The 16,060-nt window shown below is 51.6% G+C and overlaps 1 protein-coding gene across 1 annotated transcript in view; it reads right to left on the bottom strand.

The window, feature by feature from the left end:
* GRIK3 (glutamate ionotropic receptor kainate type subunit 3) overlaps positions 1-16,060 on the bottom strand; it is a 255,576-nt gene that overhangs the window by 58,058 nt on the left and 181,458 nt on the right. Inside the window, exons 6-8 of the mRNA XM_006077572.4 lie at positions 6,409-6,582; positions 5,695-5,838; positions 12-119 (exon numbers count right to left, since the gene is read on the bottom strand). Coding sequence (XP_006077634.1) covers positions 12-119; positions 5,695-5,838; positions 6,409-6,582 — 426 coding nt within the window. The remainder of the gene's footprint in view (positions 1-11; positions 120-5,694; positions 5,839-6,408; positions 6,583-16,060) is intronic.

Genomic DNA, 16,060 nt, shown 5'->3' with positions numbered 1-16,060 from the left:
AGCTCACACACCTTCTCCAAGCCGTCTTCCTTCAAGCTGATGATGTCCAGATCGAAATCCGTCCGTAAGCCACTGGTTTTGTTGAAAACAATCCGTCCAGTTAATCCTTCCCATTGAGCCTGCCGGAGGGGAGAGGGCAGATCGGCAATTCCTCGGGCTCATAAATCATCATTCGGTACAACTGTATAATGCTTCATTTTAATTACTCCTTGCACTGATACTGTTCCCCCAAGACCATGATTAATTAATAATCACCTCCATCATTGCTAGGGCTGTGGTGCGAGCCAGCGATTTCCATAAATTCTATTATGTTCTTTAGCCAGCTTTACACTTGCACCTTCTCGTGTACAACATCGATCTCAGATGCGCTCAGATGAGCCCCTGCCTCGAAGCCATGAGAAGGGGGTAGTCCAGTCCATGTCAGGTCCCCAAGGAGGGGCAAAGAGGCAAGTGGGTAGACTGTGGCAGGTGAGACCTACCGAGGGGCAGAAAGTCAAGAGGCCAAGCCAGCTCTGGCTGTAGGACCAGACAGAATAACCCCCAGAGAGCCAGGGGTGACAGAGCAGGTCTCTCACCTCAACTCCACTCATGTCCCAGTTAAAAACTGGGGTCAGAATACAGGGTCCAACCTCAGTTAGCTGTGTGACCTGGGGATTTAATTCTGCCTTGCTGCCTCAGTTTCCTCATCTGTAAAATGGAACTAATAACAGTACCCATTTCACCAAAACACTATGAGGGCAGAATGAAGTAAGTCTCATGAAAAACTGAGAATGGTGCTTGGTACAACCTGTTGTTTTTGTTGTTCAGTAGCTAAGTCGTGTCCGACTCTCCACAACCCCATGAACTGCAGCATGCCAGACTTCTTGTCCCTCACTGTCTCCCAGAGTTGGTTCAGATTCATGTCCATAGGTACAACCTGAGCCCTGAATAAATGGTAGCTTTCTCTACTTTTTCTTGCTTTTAGCATCATTAACAGAGAGGCAGGCAGAGGTTCAGAGAAGGAACGGGTCTAAATTGAGAAAGGCTCCGTCTTCTAAAGCCAGGATTGGGAAATGATGTCTGGTGATACACATGGATCCATTTCCTGTTAAAGTCACACCCGTGTATCTACCTGTTGTCTCTGGCTGCTTTTGTGCTGTAGCTTCAGAGTTGAATAGCTGCAGTAGAGACTGTCTAGTCTGTTGTTGCTTTTATTTAGTTCCTAAGTTGTGTCTGACTCTTTGTGACACCCATTAGATGGTACGTATGCCACCACCATGGACTGTAGCCCGTCAGGCTCCTCTGTCTATGGAATTCTCCAGACAAGAATACTGGAGTAGGTTGCCATTTCCTACTGCAGAGTATCTTCCTGATTCAGGGATCGAACCTACGTCTCCTGTATTGGCAAGCGGATTCTTTATCACTGAGCCACCTGGGAAGCCCTGGTCTGCAAAGTCCAAAATATTCAGTATCTGGCCCTTTGTACAGAAAGTTTGCCATCGGCCCTTCTAGCCAATACCTCTTCTGTGGGCCTAGAGCATTAGTGCTATAAGGACCTTCCTGCCACTCACCCCATGCAGCCTCTGCAGAAGCCCTGGGAGACAGGCTCAGTAGGTGCCTCACCCCACTGGGGTCATGATCCCTGCAGATTCTGAAGAAGGCTCCATAGCCTCTCCATGGCTGAAGTTTCCCCAGCACCCAAGCTTACAGAATATAATACACAAGTTTATGGGTTCCTGGATCCCTGAAGGCCCATCTGTAGACCGAAGCTAAAATCCATGGGAATCTCCGAGCACTTGGGCAGCCGTCTGGCACTGTAAAGTCTTATAAGGGTGTAGATGGCATGTGTTTTGCTAGCTCAGGCAGAGGGGTGCACCTCGAAGGGCTCCAGGGGGCTGGAAATCAAAAGTGGGTGGAACATGGACTTTGCATAAGGCATCCAACCTCTCTGAGCTTCAGGAAGAGGACAATAACCTATTTCACAGGCGGTGACAAAGGTGTATCAAGGGCTTAGCACAGTGCCTGGAACACAAAGCCCCAGCTATGATTTCTCCTTTGTCCCTTCCTCCTGTGGGGCTCCCTTGGATTAGGGCTGGCCCTTGGCTGGGGGCAGAGGGGAGGATGATCACGTGGGCCACCTCCGTAGACACCTATCACAGAAGGCTCGTCCATGATTAACTTCCCTGCATGAGCTCATCTGGTTCGCATCACAGTCCTATCAGGTGGGTGTCATGATTGTCCCCATTTTACAGTCATGGCCACTGAGGCTCAAAGACAGGCTGAGCTCTGCAGGTCCCAAGTAATGGTGGTGCCAGGCAGATCCCCTCTGTGCTGAGCAGAGCTGAAGGGCTGGGGTCACTGTGTCCAAGCTGAGTGGGGGCAGTTTATGAAGCCCAGGAAACTGCCGACTGGACTTGGGGATGGAGATTTAGAGATGCATCTGATTCAGAGAACAGATTGGTGGTTAACAGTGAGGCACCGGGTTGGGGGTGGGCATAAAGTGTGGAGGGTCAACTGTATATAATGGACGGTAACCAGACCTTCAGCGGGGACTACTTTGTAACATACACAGATGTGGAGCTATAATGTCCTATGCCTGAAACTTACATGTTATACACCGTTTTGTTCTTGTTTAGTCACTCAGTTCTGTCCGACTCTTTGCAATCCCATGAACTATAGCCTGCCAGGCTCCTCTGTCCATGGGATTCTCCTGGCAGGAATACTAGAGTGGGCTGCCGGGCCTTCCTCCAGGGGATCTTCCCGACCCAGGGATCAAACCCGCGTCTCCTACATTGGTAGGCGGATTCTTTACCTCTGAGCTACCAGGAAGGCCATACACTATTTTACTTCAGTTAAAAATGCATCAGAGAAGGTGAAGGCCACTGTGTATGACCTCACAGGGAAGCTCCGCTCCCTTGAGGCTTCCCAGTCCCTCCGCCTCCCCCCTTCTCTGCCTGGGCCCCGCCCCCTGAGGCTATCTCCCCGGGCCCCTGGGGAAATCATGGCAGGTCTTCAGACCTGCGCGGGAGGGAAGCCTTCCTCCCTGTCAGCTCCAGAGGACTTAAATGTCAGCAGGTGTGCGGCCTGTCTGTGGGCGGGCAGGCAGGGGCAGGGCCAGGCCAGGGGGCCGCGGGAGCTCCGCCCCGTGACATTTCCCAGCCCTCCCGCCCCTTTCAGCTGCCGCGCAGGACTCCCTAAATGAAAGATGCTTCACAAGCTCTGAACTCCGGCCTGGTATTTTCCAGCTCCTCTCGGAAATGCCAAGTCTTTAAAATGATTTACTGTCACGCAGTCAGATGGGGAGACGGGAGACTTGGAAATGGTCTGAGGGAAGACCGGGTGCTGGGCTCAGGCAGCGGGCTTGGGTCTTGGGGGTGGCCAGCTGTAGGGCCATCGGGGAGCCCCACAGCTGCTCTGGGCCTCAGTCTCCACTTCCCCCACATGGAGTTGAGACAAAGATGTTTCTGAAAGTACTGTGTGAAGGAGAGTGTGTGGTGAGGGCTGTTCACTGGGCTGGGGCCAGGAAACAGGAGAGTGGACACTCCAGCAGGGCCCGTCAGTCCTGGGGTGGGAGGCGCCTTTCTGCTCTGCAAGCCATCTGCTCCCTTTGGGGCTTCAGGACTGAGCCTCGAGCACTCCAGGGGGTTCTCTGAAGCTCTGTGGCCTGGAGATCCTCTGTAGCTAGAAACCCACCGGGGAGCAAGAAGCCTCTGCGAAGACAGTCGTGATGATAGAAATAGTAACAGCAGCCAAGCCGCTCAGCATCTGCTCTGTGCCAGGCACTGCCCTAAGCGCTTCACACATCATGACTCACCTACGACCACACTGCTGTTGTCTCCATTGTGCCGGAGCGGCACAGAGAGGTTCAGTAGCTTGTCTAAGATCACACCGCTGAAAAGTGGTTAAGTTTCAGAGTCACTTATGTGTGGCTCCTAAGGGTCTTAGAGTTGTGGCCCCGGTCACTGAGAAACCCACGCCAGTCTCTGGCTACTGGGTTGGAGGCCTGCAGAGGTAGGAGGCTCAGGGGGTGGGGTGTGAGGCCTCCGTGCTCCCCAAGAACAAGCTGACGACTGTGCAGGCCAGCCAGGCCTCGCTCAGGGCATTGGACCATCAGCCTGCCTCCACAGTTTTGAGGGGTTGGATGAGAAGGAACCCTCATGGTCCTCTTCTACCGAAACAGCTGACACCGGAGTCTCTTCTAGGTGTGAGGGAACCCGTACCAAGGACTTAACTGCTCCCTCACTGGGACTAGGACATGGTTTGCCAGGTGAGGAAACTGACACTTGGGAATGTCCAGGAATTTGTATAAAACCACACAGCTGGGAAGAGGCAGAGACAAGCCCAAAGGTATGTGTATCAGACTCTAAGGCCATATGCCTTTTAGTGTTGTTCTAAAATACAGGAGGTGTTACTGCCCTTGTCCCAAACAGTGATGGTGAACTGGGATCTCTAGGGGAGCAATCCTGTCTGCTGAGTGGTGAATTTCTTTGTTATTTCCCCTCATTGTGCTGCCTTCATTTGTCAAGGGATTGCATTCACTAATGGAATACCTTGATTGACGTTTCCCTAGGCGGTGAGCTCTGTGCATGCAGTTGCCAGTCTGTTTTAACCCCGCTGGATCCCCAGCACAGGCTCAGTGCTGGCCACTCAGCAGACCCACACACATAGTTAGTGAATAAATGAATTGAATGAACTCTCAAGGCAGTCTGCTTCATTCCTGGTTCATTGTGATGGCTACAAAGACGTGGTCTATGCAAAGCCCTCCTAGGGGGCTTCTCCTAAGTGCACTTGACATTGCCCTGGACAGGTCACTCCTTCTGACCCAGAGATCTCGCCCCTACACACCTAGATCTCACCCCTATGTGCCTTCCTCATCTACCATTACTGGGACTTGACTCTGCCCAGTCCTGGGCTATGTGCTTTGCTTACAGTTTTTTACACTGTTTTTCCAACAATGCTTTGAGGCAGGGACTCTTACTAGTTGAGGAGACTGAGGATCAAAGAGTTAATCATCTTCCCCAAAGTCACACAGCTTGTTGTCCTGGAGCCAGGGCACAGACCCAGACCTGTGTGCCCCCATCTGTAAAATGGGAACAATACACTCTGCATTTGTAAGGACAACAGTGATGGAGAGTCTGAAAGGAAACGTGGGCACTGTGTGTCTCCATGCTCATCCTCTCAGCAGCAGGACATGTTCTCTGGTTTTTTGAGCCGGATGGGACTTCACAGTTGCCATGGTGCCAGGAGAGCCAGGTCCCACTAGGGACCACAGGCTGATGGGCCCATGATGTGAAGAGGAGTTTGTGGGGCTGATTACGAGTTACTGAGCCGCCTCTGCCCTCAGCACTAAGCCTCATCCACATGATGTCTCATTTTGTCCTCACAGCATCTGCAGGAGATGGGCATGCTTCATACCCGACTCAGCAAGGTACACTAGCTTGCCTGAGGCCACACAGCTGGAGGCAAAGACGCTCAGCTGTTTAAGGCCCAGGCTGTGTCCTGCTGACAATGCCAACCACCCACTGAGCACCTACTGTGTGCCAAGGACGCAACCTCTCTGTCACTTTGTAAGACTGGTCCCTGCTGAGCCCATTTGCACCTGAGGAAACAGCTCTGGCCCAAGTTCACATGGACTAGACTCCCAAACTTGGGCCCTTGACTGCTCTGTGGCCCCAGCAGATGGCCCTGGTGGGGGTGAGTGCAGGGGCCACTCACCTCCTTGATGAAGTTCATGAAGCGGCCGCCGAAGCGCCAGGCCTTGTGCCGGTGGCACTGCAGGGAGTTCACGGTCATCTGGGGTGCCCGCTGGTAGCATACAGACACGATGTGGACGGCATCGTACAGCAAGGCCGCGTCCGTCTGGAGGGGAAGCCCAGGGCTGCCTGAGAGTGGCTCGGGCCCTGAGAGTCCTCAGCCCACCTTTCCCTGTCTCCCTTTATCTCCCTCGCCAAAAGCATGGTGTCTTGGAGAGGGAAAGGCCCTGTCCTGGCTCCTGATGAGAGGCCAGGCTTGGGGTGTCTCTGCAGCTCTGCAGACACCTGACTCCCTCCCTCTGCAGCTCAGATCTTCTCTGCCAGGCCCTCCACCCCCGGCGTCTCTCTGTTGCCTGGCCTTGTCCACACGCTCACCTTTCCAGCCTCCCCAGCTTCCTGCCCACCACAGCTAAAAGTCCTCTGCATCCAGGACATTGTCCCCACTCTCTGTGACCACCTGTTTATATGCCTGCACTCCCGTACTTGGGTGGGGGGAGGGGGCCTGCGTCTGATTCCTGAGTGTCCCTGGCCCCTGGCCTCAGGTCTAGCAGATGCAGTGTAAGTCTTAAGAAGGGAAGTGGTGGGAGGGAAAAAAAGAAACAGGGAGGAAGGAGAGAAGGGAAGGAAGGGAGGGAGGGAGGGGAGCCCCCGGGTCTGGCGCATCCAGCGTCAGTACCATCATCACCCCATCCAGCAGGCCGGACTCTGCCCGGGGAGCCGCCTGCAGCCGCTCCATGGACCACTTCTCCACGATGGCCGAGACATGAGGGTTGTCCACGTTGAGGATGCGGAATCCCGTCAGGTTCACGCCCGAGTAGCGGTAGGGCTCCAGGTCTAAAGCGTAAAGATCCTTGACAGAGAGAGTTTCAATAAACAGAGATGTGACACAGCTGTGAGCTCCAGCCCTACCTCCCACACTCCCTACTGGGGCCCCAGAGCAGCTGTAGCTCCCTGCAGAGTTCTGGGGGTGGAGGCTCAGGGGGCACTGATGGAGCACTCATGGGGGCTCTGCTCTTGGAGTTAGCCAGACCTAGCTGCCTGGTGGCTGACCCCACGGACTTACTGCCGGACCTCAGACACACGGCTCAGCATGTTTCTTCATCTACAAAACGGGGATTGTGCCTCCTTTATAGGCCCCAGTGAAGCAGTTCATATGAAATGCCCAGCCTGGAACAGCAAAGAAGCGTGATAATGGTCATGACCGTCACTTCCTTTGATGGGGGAGGCCTCCTTTGGGAAGACAAAGGGCACTGGGTCTGGGCATCTCCAAGTTACCCAGAGGGAAGCTGAGGGAAGATTTTATTTCCCCAAAGAGGATATTTTAAAATAGTCTATTCTGAAAAAAAATTTATGATTACCAAATGGGGAGCGGGGGAGGGATAGATTAGGAGTTTGGGATTAACAGATACACGCTACTATATATAAAACGGATAAGCAACAAGGATCTACTGCATAGCACAGGGAACTGTATTCATTGTCTTATAGTTTATAATGGAAAAGAAGCTGAAAAAGGATAGATATATAGGTGTATATGCATAACTGAGGTGGCTTCCCTGTGGCTCAGATGGTAAAGAATCTGCCTGTAACACAGGAGATCAGGGTTTGATCCCTGGCTCAGGAAGATCCCCTGGAGATCTCCAGCCCACTCCCGTATTCTTGCCTGGAGAATTCTCTGGATAGAGGAGCCTGACGGGTCCATGGGGTCATGGGGTCTGACACGACTGAGTGATTCACACACACAAACACACACACACACACACACACACACGCATAACTGAATCATCTGTTGTACACCTGAAACTTATACAATGTTGTAAATTAACCATACTTCAATAAAAAGAATTAAAATTGACTCTTGTGCCTGGGACTGAAGGAGTACAGGGCCCTCTTTTCTCTCCTCGACCTCACATCACCAGCCAGGCCCCCTGACACCCTGCATCCTAGGAGCAGTCAGCATGTTGGCCAAGTCACATCCAGTTTGGTGCAGGGGTCTAAAAGCTGGGAAGACAGGTCTTAATGCATGGGGGCAACCTAGCTTCAGCTCTGGGACATCATGAGCTGGTGAGGGGAGGGGGCAGGGGGGAAGAAGGGGGTTGGCTGCAGAGGGCGGAGCCAGATGCTAGGCTGAGAAGGGATGGCAGGAGGTGGGTGGTGTGGGGAGCTCAGCTCAGTCCTCTGAGATGACCTCGAGGGGTGATGGGGGTAGTGAGAGGGAGGTCCAAGAGGAAGGGGATTTATGTATGCATATAGCTAATTCAGGCATCCCACTCCAGTACTCTTGCCTGGAAAATCCCATGGACGGAGGTGCCTGGTAGGCTGCAGTCCATGGGGTCGCTGAGGGTCAGACACGACTGAGCAACTTCACTTTCACTTTTCACTCTCATGCATTGGAGAAGGAAATGGCAACCCACTCCAGTGTTCTTGCCTGGAGAATCCCAGGGACGGGGGAGCCTGGTGGGCTGCCATCTATGGGGTCGCACAGAGTCGGACACGACTGAAGTGACTCAGCAGCAGCAGCAGCATAGCTAATTCATGTTGTTGTACAACAGAAACTAACACAACATTGTAAAGCAGTTATCCTCCAATTTTAAAAAAAGAAAGAAGAAAAGAAAGAAAAACTTCCCAAACTTGGAGATAAGGAAGATGGAGACCAGCACGTCCTTCCAATGTCACGTGGACACATTGCTCGCCAGGCCCTCCGGGGACTGTGCGATTCTCTGGGAGAATTCACCTGGGTTTGACTGCACTGTCAGCCGCTGGTTAAAGGCCCAGATCCTGAGTTAATGTGTAGACTTTTGCCCATAGAAAAGATAATCCCCAAGCTGGTGGTTTTATTGCCCTGTAGGACATTAATCCATTTTGTACCTAACTTAGCTGACTTATCTGATGTTCTCCCTACACCGAATACCTATAAATACTCAATCCTTCAAATGCTCTTTGAGCAGGCGTTGTCATCCTACTGGCTCCTTTGTTCATGACTTGAATACATCTTGGACTCCTGTTCATTCTATATTTGCATAAGAGTCATGTTACTTTTTGAAACATATACGCTGATAATCTAGATGGGCCTCATTCCACTAGTAGGGAAAATGAGTCTTAAGGTCTTGGTCTGAGGTCCTCCTCATCTGTTGTCTGCTCTTTTCCACACTCTCCTCCCATCCAGCTGCCTTCCACTGTTCTTCTCTCTCCTCCGCTCTCACCCCCCACCCCCGCAACCTGGCCCATCATCTTTCCCAGGTCCCTCAACTCAGTCAATCCATCCAATGCTGGGTCAGAATGGTCCGTGGCTGCAGTCATCAGGAGAAACATCTGGCCCCATCACAGTCCCAGCTTCAGTTAAATCCATGATGGTTCATGGAAAAATAATGAGGGATAAAACCTGGAGCCCACAGAGCTGGTCTTCTCTGGTCTCTGCTGCTGCTGCTGCTGCTAAGTCGCTTCAGTCATGTCCGACTCTGTGCGACCCCATAGACAGCAGCCTACCAGGCTCCCCTGTCCCTGGGATTCTCCAGGCAAGAACACTGGAGTGGGTTGCCATCTCCTTCTCCAATGCATGAGAGTGAAAAGTGAAAGTGAAGTCGCTCAGTCGTGTCCGACTCTTTGTGACCCCATGGACTGCAGCCTACCAGGCTCCTCCATCCATGGGATTTTCCAGGCAAAATGTTCCTAATTCATGCAGAACTCCTCCTGTAATTCCAATTGGCTTCCTTCTGAAATACACAGTATTGGTTTCCCCTTTAAGAGTTTAGGGATTAGGGGAGAGGCTGGGGGCAGTTTTGAGCCCAGGAAAGAAAGTTTAGTCCCAGCCTTGCTCAAATGGGGCCCTGATTCAAGACCAGGATTTGGGATGGGGGAGGGGCTGGGCGGAAGTAGATGGAGGAGTCCCCATGGAATTGGCCAGAGGGTGTCTGTGTGGCCCCAGTCTCAGTGGGGAGTGAGTGGAGGGTGAGCACTGTGCTCAGCCCTTCAAGTGGAGTGTGTCATCTGATTCTCACGATCCCCTGTAAAGTAGGTATTCAATAGTATTCCCTTTTTGCAGAGGAAACACGGACCAGAGGGGGTGACGTGGCTCGCCTTAAGGTCACACTGCTCACGGAAGCAGTGCAGAAATTGTTCCCAGGTCCAGCTCAGTGGGGCGTTGGAGCTGGCTCCCATCGGCTTGTAAGAGCTAATCATCAACACTTCCCAACTATGTTCAGTGACATTCGTTGGTAGCTTGACATTGGCCATAGTACAAGAATGCACACAATGAAAATTGGCAAGCATTACAAACCTGGGTTTTCCCCACTTTTGGATAGCTGGTAGTATGCATTTACCAGTACATAGTATCTGTTCTATTTAAAACTTCCTGTGTTTATGTCCCCAGTGGTTGTCAAACACAAGACACGCATCAGAATTGCTTTTGGAGAACTTGTTTTGGAAAGTACGGGCCACTGAGAATGTGGGGTGGGGCTGCAACATGTGTTTTGAGAAGCCGCTCATCTAAGCTATTACTCCTGACCGGGAAACACACAGAGATGGCTCTGGGCTTAGAAGCGGAGACCTGTGGAGTCAGAGATGGAGAGCAAGGCAGGGGACACACAGGAAAGAGGCCTCTCTTCCCACAGCTGCTCCCTGAGAATGGTTCACTGGGCAGCCCCAGGTGATGGTTATGAGCATAGATTGTGAGGCCAGGCCATCTACTCTCCTTACTTCACCTGCCTCATCTGCAAAATGGGTATGAAAATAGTACCTGCCACATAGGGTCATCCTGAAGAAGAAATGGGCTAATAGACATACTTAGAACATGTCTGGTGCATGGCAGACATCGCACAAGTGCTGATAAATATTCATATTCTGCCTTCTCTGGCAGCAGGTTGTGAAAGCTAATTGACTTGCCCCCCACGACACAACTGGGTTCTTGGAGGAGAGGAGCAGACCTGAGTTGCATCCTTCCTGCCTTACCCCTCTTGGCAATATAAAAACAATCACATTGAACTAACATTTACTGAGCACCTACAAACCTCAGAACAGTTTCTAAGTGCCTTATGTATACTAACTCACTAAATGTACATTTCCGCCTTACAAGAAAGGTGTTATTATCACTCCATTTTAGAGGAAGGAACTCAGTCACAGAGAGGTTAGGTCTTTTGCTCACAGTTATACACTTGCGAGCAACAGTGTCAAAACGAGTCTGCCAGCTCCCAAGCCCTCCCTCTGTCCCATGACCAGCCTTCAGTTCCCACCCACTGGGTATTCCAGTCACCCTCTACATGGCATTCAGAGGGGTCTTTCTGAAGGATAAACCCAACCCTGCCACTCCCTTGCTTGGCATATTTCAATGGCTTCTTCTTGCCTTCTCAGAATAAAGCACAAATTCCTTAGTGTAGTTTGCCAGGCTCTGCACCCCTCCAGCCTCGCTTTTCTTCCCACCGCCTCTCAGTTTTTCGCCCCAGGAGCACCAAACCATTTTCGCCTCCCTTCCCCATTCCTCGTGGCCCCTTTCCCCATCATGCAGCTTCTCTGTGCCAGTGTCTTTGTGTGTGCTCTGTCTATCTCTGGGCTGGAACATCTGTCTTCTCAACCCTTCTTGAGTGGGTTCACTCTGAGATTCAGCTCAAGTGTCACCTCTTCTGTGAAGCCTCCCGTGATTACTACTCTAGATACACATGATCAGGTGGGTCAAAGGTGCTTCTGCTCTTATCTTGGGACATTTTGGCTTTCATCCCACTCATGAGAACTCTCTATGTCTGCATCTGTCTCCCCTAGAAGCTCCCATACCAAATACTCCCATCAGTCAAAGTGGATAGAAGGATCAGCTGGCTGGGTAGCTCTCTGGGAAGAGCCTGGAAATGAGAGAGTAGAATTTCATAACCTACTCTCAGAGGGAGCTTTCTATGGGGCTAGAAGTTAGGGGTGATTTGGTAAATTCCCTGGGGTGGTGGATGAGCCCCTCAAGGGACTGCTTTAGAAATGACAGATCTTCCCTAAACTGCCTTTGAAGAAGGTGGGTCTGGGGAGATGGAGGGATTTTGCTTTGTAGAGTGGTGAATGCAAGTTTGGGGCCAGAGCTGAATTGCCTGGGACACAGAAGAAAAGCTGAGCTCTGCCCCCAGGGGGCGCCCTTCTCCCTCTGCCTCTGTAATGAGGCTCAGCCTCTTCTCCAACTCAGTGCTGATACCCAAAGCCTGAAAGATGCCCATCACGAGTCTACCTAGGGCCTCCCTGACTTGGCTCACTTCCCTGAGGACCAGAGGCCCTCTGGACTTAGTGGGGAGGGCAGCATCTCTGGCTTTGGTGGGGCTCGGGTGCTGGCGACGTCAGCCCTTCCAGTTTCCAGATGCAGCGCTGGGTTGGCTGACAGTCACACAGTGGCTGTGGCCAATCACAGCCTGGGAGGGGGCATGATGGGGTGTCGCTGCTGGGGTCATCTTCATCCGTCACTCTGAGCCTGGGCTCAGCTGCAAAGTGTTGCAAGGCTTGTGGCACCGAGTGCCACCATCCATGTGACATGAGGGCAGTGACAACGGGGAGCTGGAAAAGAGGCCTCTTTGTCTGGCTACAATTTTTTGTCCAAACTGCCCTGGGCTGAGACCCCATGTGCTGTACACAGTGAACTGTGCACAACCTTGCTGCTTGGCAAAAAGTTGCTGTTCTCCATGCCAAATGTTGACACATTGAATTCAGTATCGACGAGGGACCTTTTAGAAACATTCAGCATAACATAATAGACTAATTCATTAGCACCCCATGGGTCTGACTGGGTAGAAGCTGAAGCTCGGAAAACATCGCCTTAAGGAATGACAGATGAAAATATCTTTCCCATGATATAACTGTTATTGCCGGGAAGTGGCATTAATTGTGATTGCTTATCTATTAATTTATTATAATTCTTTTTTCACCTCCAGGCTTTTACCTACACATGACATGGACCAGGGGCTCAGCTGGGGCTGATTAACGTGGGGTTATCTGGGAATGGCTCAAAGCTGGCTGGCACAGATAATGGCAGCTGGGGTAATTAAAATGTCTTCTGCGTGGGAGAAGCAAGTTTGGAGAATTATTTTGAGGCGAGGAATTGGTGACATGGGTTTCCTAAAGCAAAGAAGATAAATGTCAAATGCCATTGCCCTCCCAAATCCAGCCAGGACTGACCAATGAGCACCAAGAGGCAGAATCACGAGGTAGGCTCCTAAGCCAATGAAGCTGGAAGGAGGACCTTGGACCTGGAACTAGAAGCAGAACGTGGGGACCCAGGGAACATAGCTGATGCCCTGGCATATGGGGAGCTTCTGGGAGATGCCCTGGTACCTGCCCCCTCCAACACACATGCATATTCCACTGCAGAACTGTTTATATTGTAGCAACTGTGTCTCTAGAAGGATCGGCTCTCCCTGACCCTCAGAGAGGTCAGGGGAGGGAGGGCAGTGGGCTGGAAAAGAAGTCAGGAGCCAAGGTTTCTGTCATTGATCTGCTGTGGGGCTCGGGGCAGCTCACTCAACCTCTCTGGTCCCAGGTTTCCCCATCAATCACAAACTGCCCTGTGAAAAGGAAAATCAGCAACGTGGAGAAAGGGCTTTAGAACCTGTGAAGTGTGGGTGCTGCAGGGATTTGTGGAGGCTTTGTCCCCCCCATTAGTGTTAATCACGTAATGCTTGGACCATCATGGCCTGTGGAATCTGAGCCTGAGCCAGCCAGAGGAAGCCAGGCGACACTGCCTGAAGGCTCTTGCTACAAGCCTAGCAGAGGGCTTTGGAGTCGGACAGCCCCCAGCTGGTCAAAATCCTTGCTCTTCCCCTTTCTTACTGAGTAGACTCCTTGAGTCGCAGTTTCTACTTGTCTGTAAAACTGGAAAAGTCATACCTTCCTAGTTGTTCTGAATTTTGGATGAAATGGGGTGTGCTGAGCACATAAAAAATATAAGCAGGAGTTATTTTAATGATCTATTTAACTCTTACATAGTGCTAAATGGAGAAGGCAATGGCACCCCACTCGAGTACTCTTGCCTGGAAAATCCCATGGACAGAGGAGCCTGGTAGGCTGCAGTCCATGGGGTTGCTAAGAGTCGGGCACGACTGAGCAACTTCACTTTCACTTTTCACTTTCATGCATTGGAGAAGGAAATGGCAACCCACTCCAGTATTCTTGCCTGGAGAATCCCAGGGACAGAGGAGCCTAGTGGGCTGCTGTCTATGGGGTCGCACAGAGTCGGACACGACTGAAGCGACTTAACAGCAGCAGTAGTGCTAAATGCCACGCACTTTCCATAGGGCTTTACTGATGTCAACATACCTGCTTAATGCTCAGCCTAACAGTTGTACGAGGCGGTACTGTTGCTGTGGCCATTTTACAGATGGGGATGAGGCACAGTGAAGTGAAGTAACTTGCCCATGTAAGTGGAAGAATCTCGATTCTAACTCAGGCAGACGGGCCCCAGAGTGCATGGTCTTCACTCTTGCTATGATGAGGATGCTGATTTCACCGATTACTTTCTACTTTGTATTGTATTCATTCATTCAGGCATCAGTGAGCGCCTACTGTATTCCAGGCTCTGTTTGATCACTGGCGATACAGAGGCAGACTGGGCACTATCCTTGATTCTCATATGCACAAAGGGAGCCCACCAGCTGCTGAACTTTGTGTTGGATCTGCCTCTAGACAACCCCCACCCCTCACCTAAGAGTCTAGCTCGGTACCTGGGGCCTTGAGAGCGTAGGTATATGGCTGCTGGATAGTGAGTAAATGAAAGATTGAACGGAGGATATGTAAGAGCAGGGAAAGCAGGGACTTCGCTGGTGGTCAAGTGGTCATACTCCAGCTTCTGCTACAGGGTGTGTGGGTTTGATCCCTAGTTGAGAACTGAGATCTCACATGCTTTGAGGCAAAGACCCCCCGAACCCCCCAAAACAAACAAAAACATAAAAATTTAGGGAAAGCAGACACTCTCTGCGAATAGGATACTGCCCCAGCGTGCAAGGATACGTTGGCCCTGCCCTTCCCTCTGGGACCTCCAACCTTGACCCCATGCTCGCAGTGCGGTTGATGTGAGGAGCCACCCGAGTCACCAGGGTTGTACCTTCCCCAGAGTCTTGCCTAGAAGGTCAGGTCAGACCATGGGGCTGAGAGTTCAAAGCTTCAGCTCCCTGAGGGGACACCTCTCTGGTCTTGGAATGAGGGCGTGAGCCAGGTGGAGATGCCTTTAATAGACTCTCTGGAGCCAGGATTGGGAGCAAGGCCCAGAGAGGACTTAAACACAGGTCCTGTGTGGACACAGTGGATGAGGGGGCAGTACTCAGCGCCAGGGAATGAGATCTGTGGATTTTGTTCCTGCCACTTCGAAAGGGACTGCTCAGTGTCCCAGTCCTTCTGCTTGGTGGCCAAGCCTTGGATTCTGTGAATCCACCGCACTCTGCCTCCCACCGTCAGACCTCAGCTGACCAGCCAAGGGGGTCACCTCCTGGGGGGTTGCTACAATCTGGCTGATGACTCAGTCCCTATCCTTGGGGCTTTAGAAACTGTGGGGATGGCATTTATTTGTCATCAAGCCTGGAAATCAATAAGTGAGGAAGGGATGCTAAACTCTGTATCCTGGGCAGGATATTCCAGAAGGAACTGTCCAGCCCCGAATGCCTATATACTGCCCTGACTGGCACCTGGCCAGTCTGAAATTTGACCTGGGAAAGGCAGATAACACTCAGAGAAAGAGATGCTGAAAAGTGGCAGAGACCGAATGGATGGTCTGTTGGGATGTGACAATCCCAGGGCAGCTGAGATAAGCTGAAGTTTCCAGGGAACAGAGATCACAAGGAAGGAGCTGAGGCTGAGAGAGGAGGGAGGGAGCAACAGGCAGAGAACAGGCAGAGAGAGGGGAATGAAAAACCTTGGTTGAGTCTCAGGGCAGAGGTTTGGACCATAAACCCCATGATGTTCAGAGTTGCTCTGGATCCAGAACGACTCTCCATGTCTGCTCTTCGGCCTCATAGTTCATTCCTGAGTTCCTAGTGACTTGAGGTTACTTGAGTGAGACCAAAAGAGGCTAAATGTGGGATCTCAGGCTTAACTGTGCGCTGTGCTTAGTCCCTCAGTCATGTCCAACTCTTTGCGACCCCATGGACTGTAGCCTGCCAGACTCCTCTATCCATGGGGATTCTCCAGGCAGCAAGAATAACACAGGGGATCTTCCCAACCCAGGAACTGACCTTGGTCTCCCACATTGCAGGTGGATTCTTTACTGTCTGAGCCACCAAAGAAACCCCTGAGGCCTAGAGGCATCAGAATTATTCCCATTTTAAAGGCAAGGAAACTGAGGTCCAGGGAAGTTAAGCAATCTGCCCACAGGCACAGCCAAGAGG

The sequence above is a fragment of the Bubalus bubalis genome, chromosome 6 (genome assembly GCF_019923935.1).
Source record: "Bubalus bubalis isolate 160015118507 breed Murrah chromosome 6, NDDB_SH_1, whole genome shotgun sequence".
Classification (NCBI taxonomy): domain Eukaryota; kingdom Metazoa; phylum Chordata; class Mammalia; order Artiodactyla; family Bovidae; genus Bubalus; species Bubalus bubalis.
The sequence above is the reverse complement of the archived record's forward strand: the minus strand, read 5'-3'. Positions and strand labels throughout refer to the sequence as shown.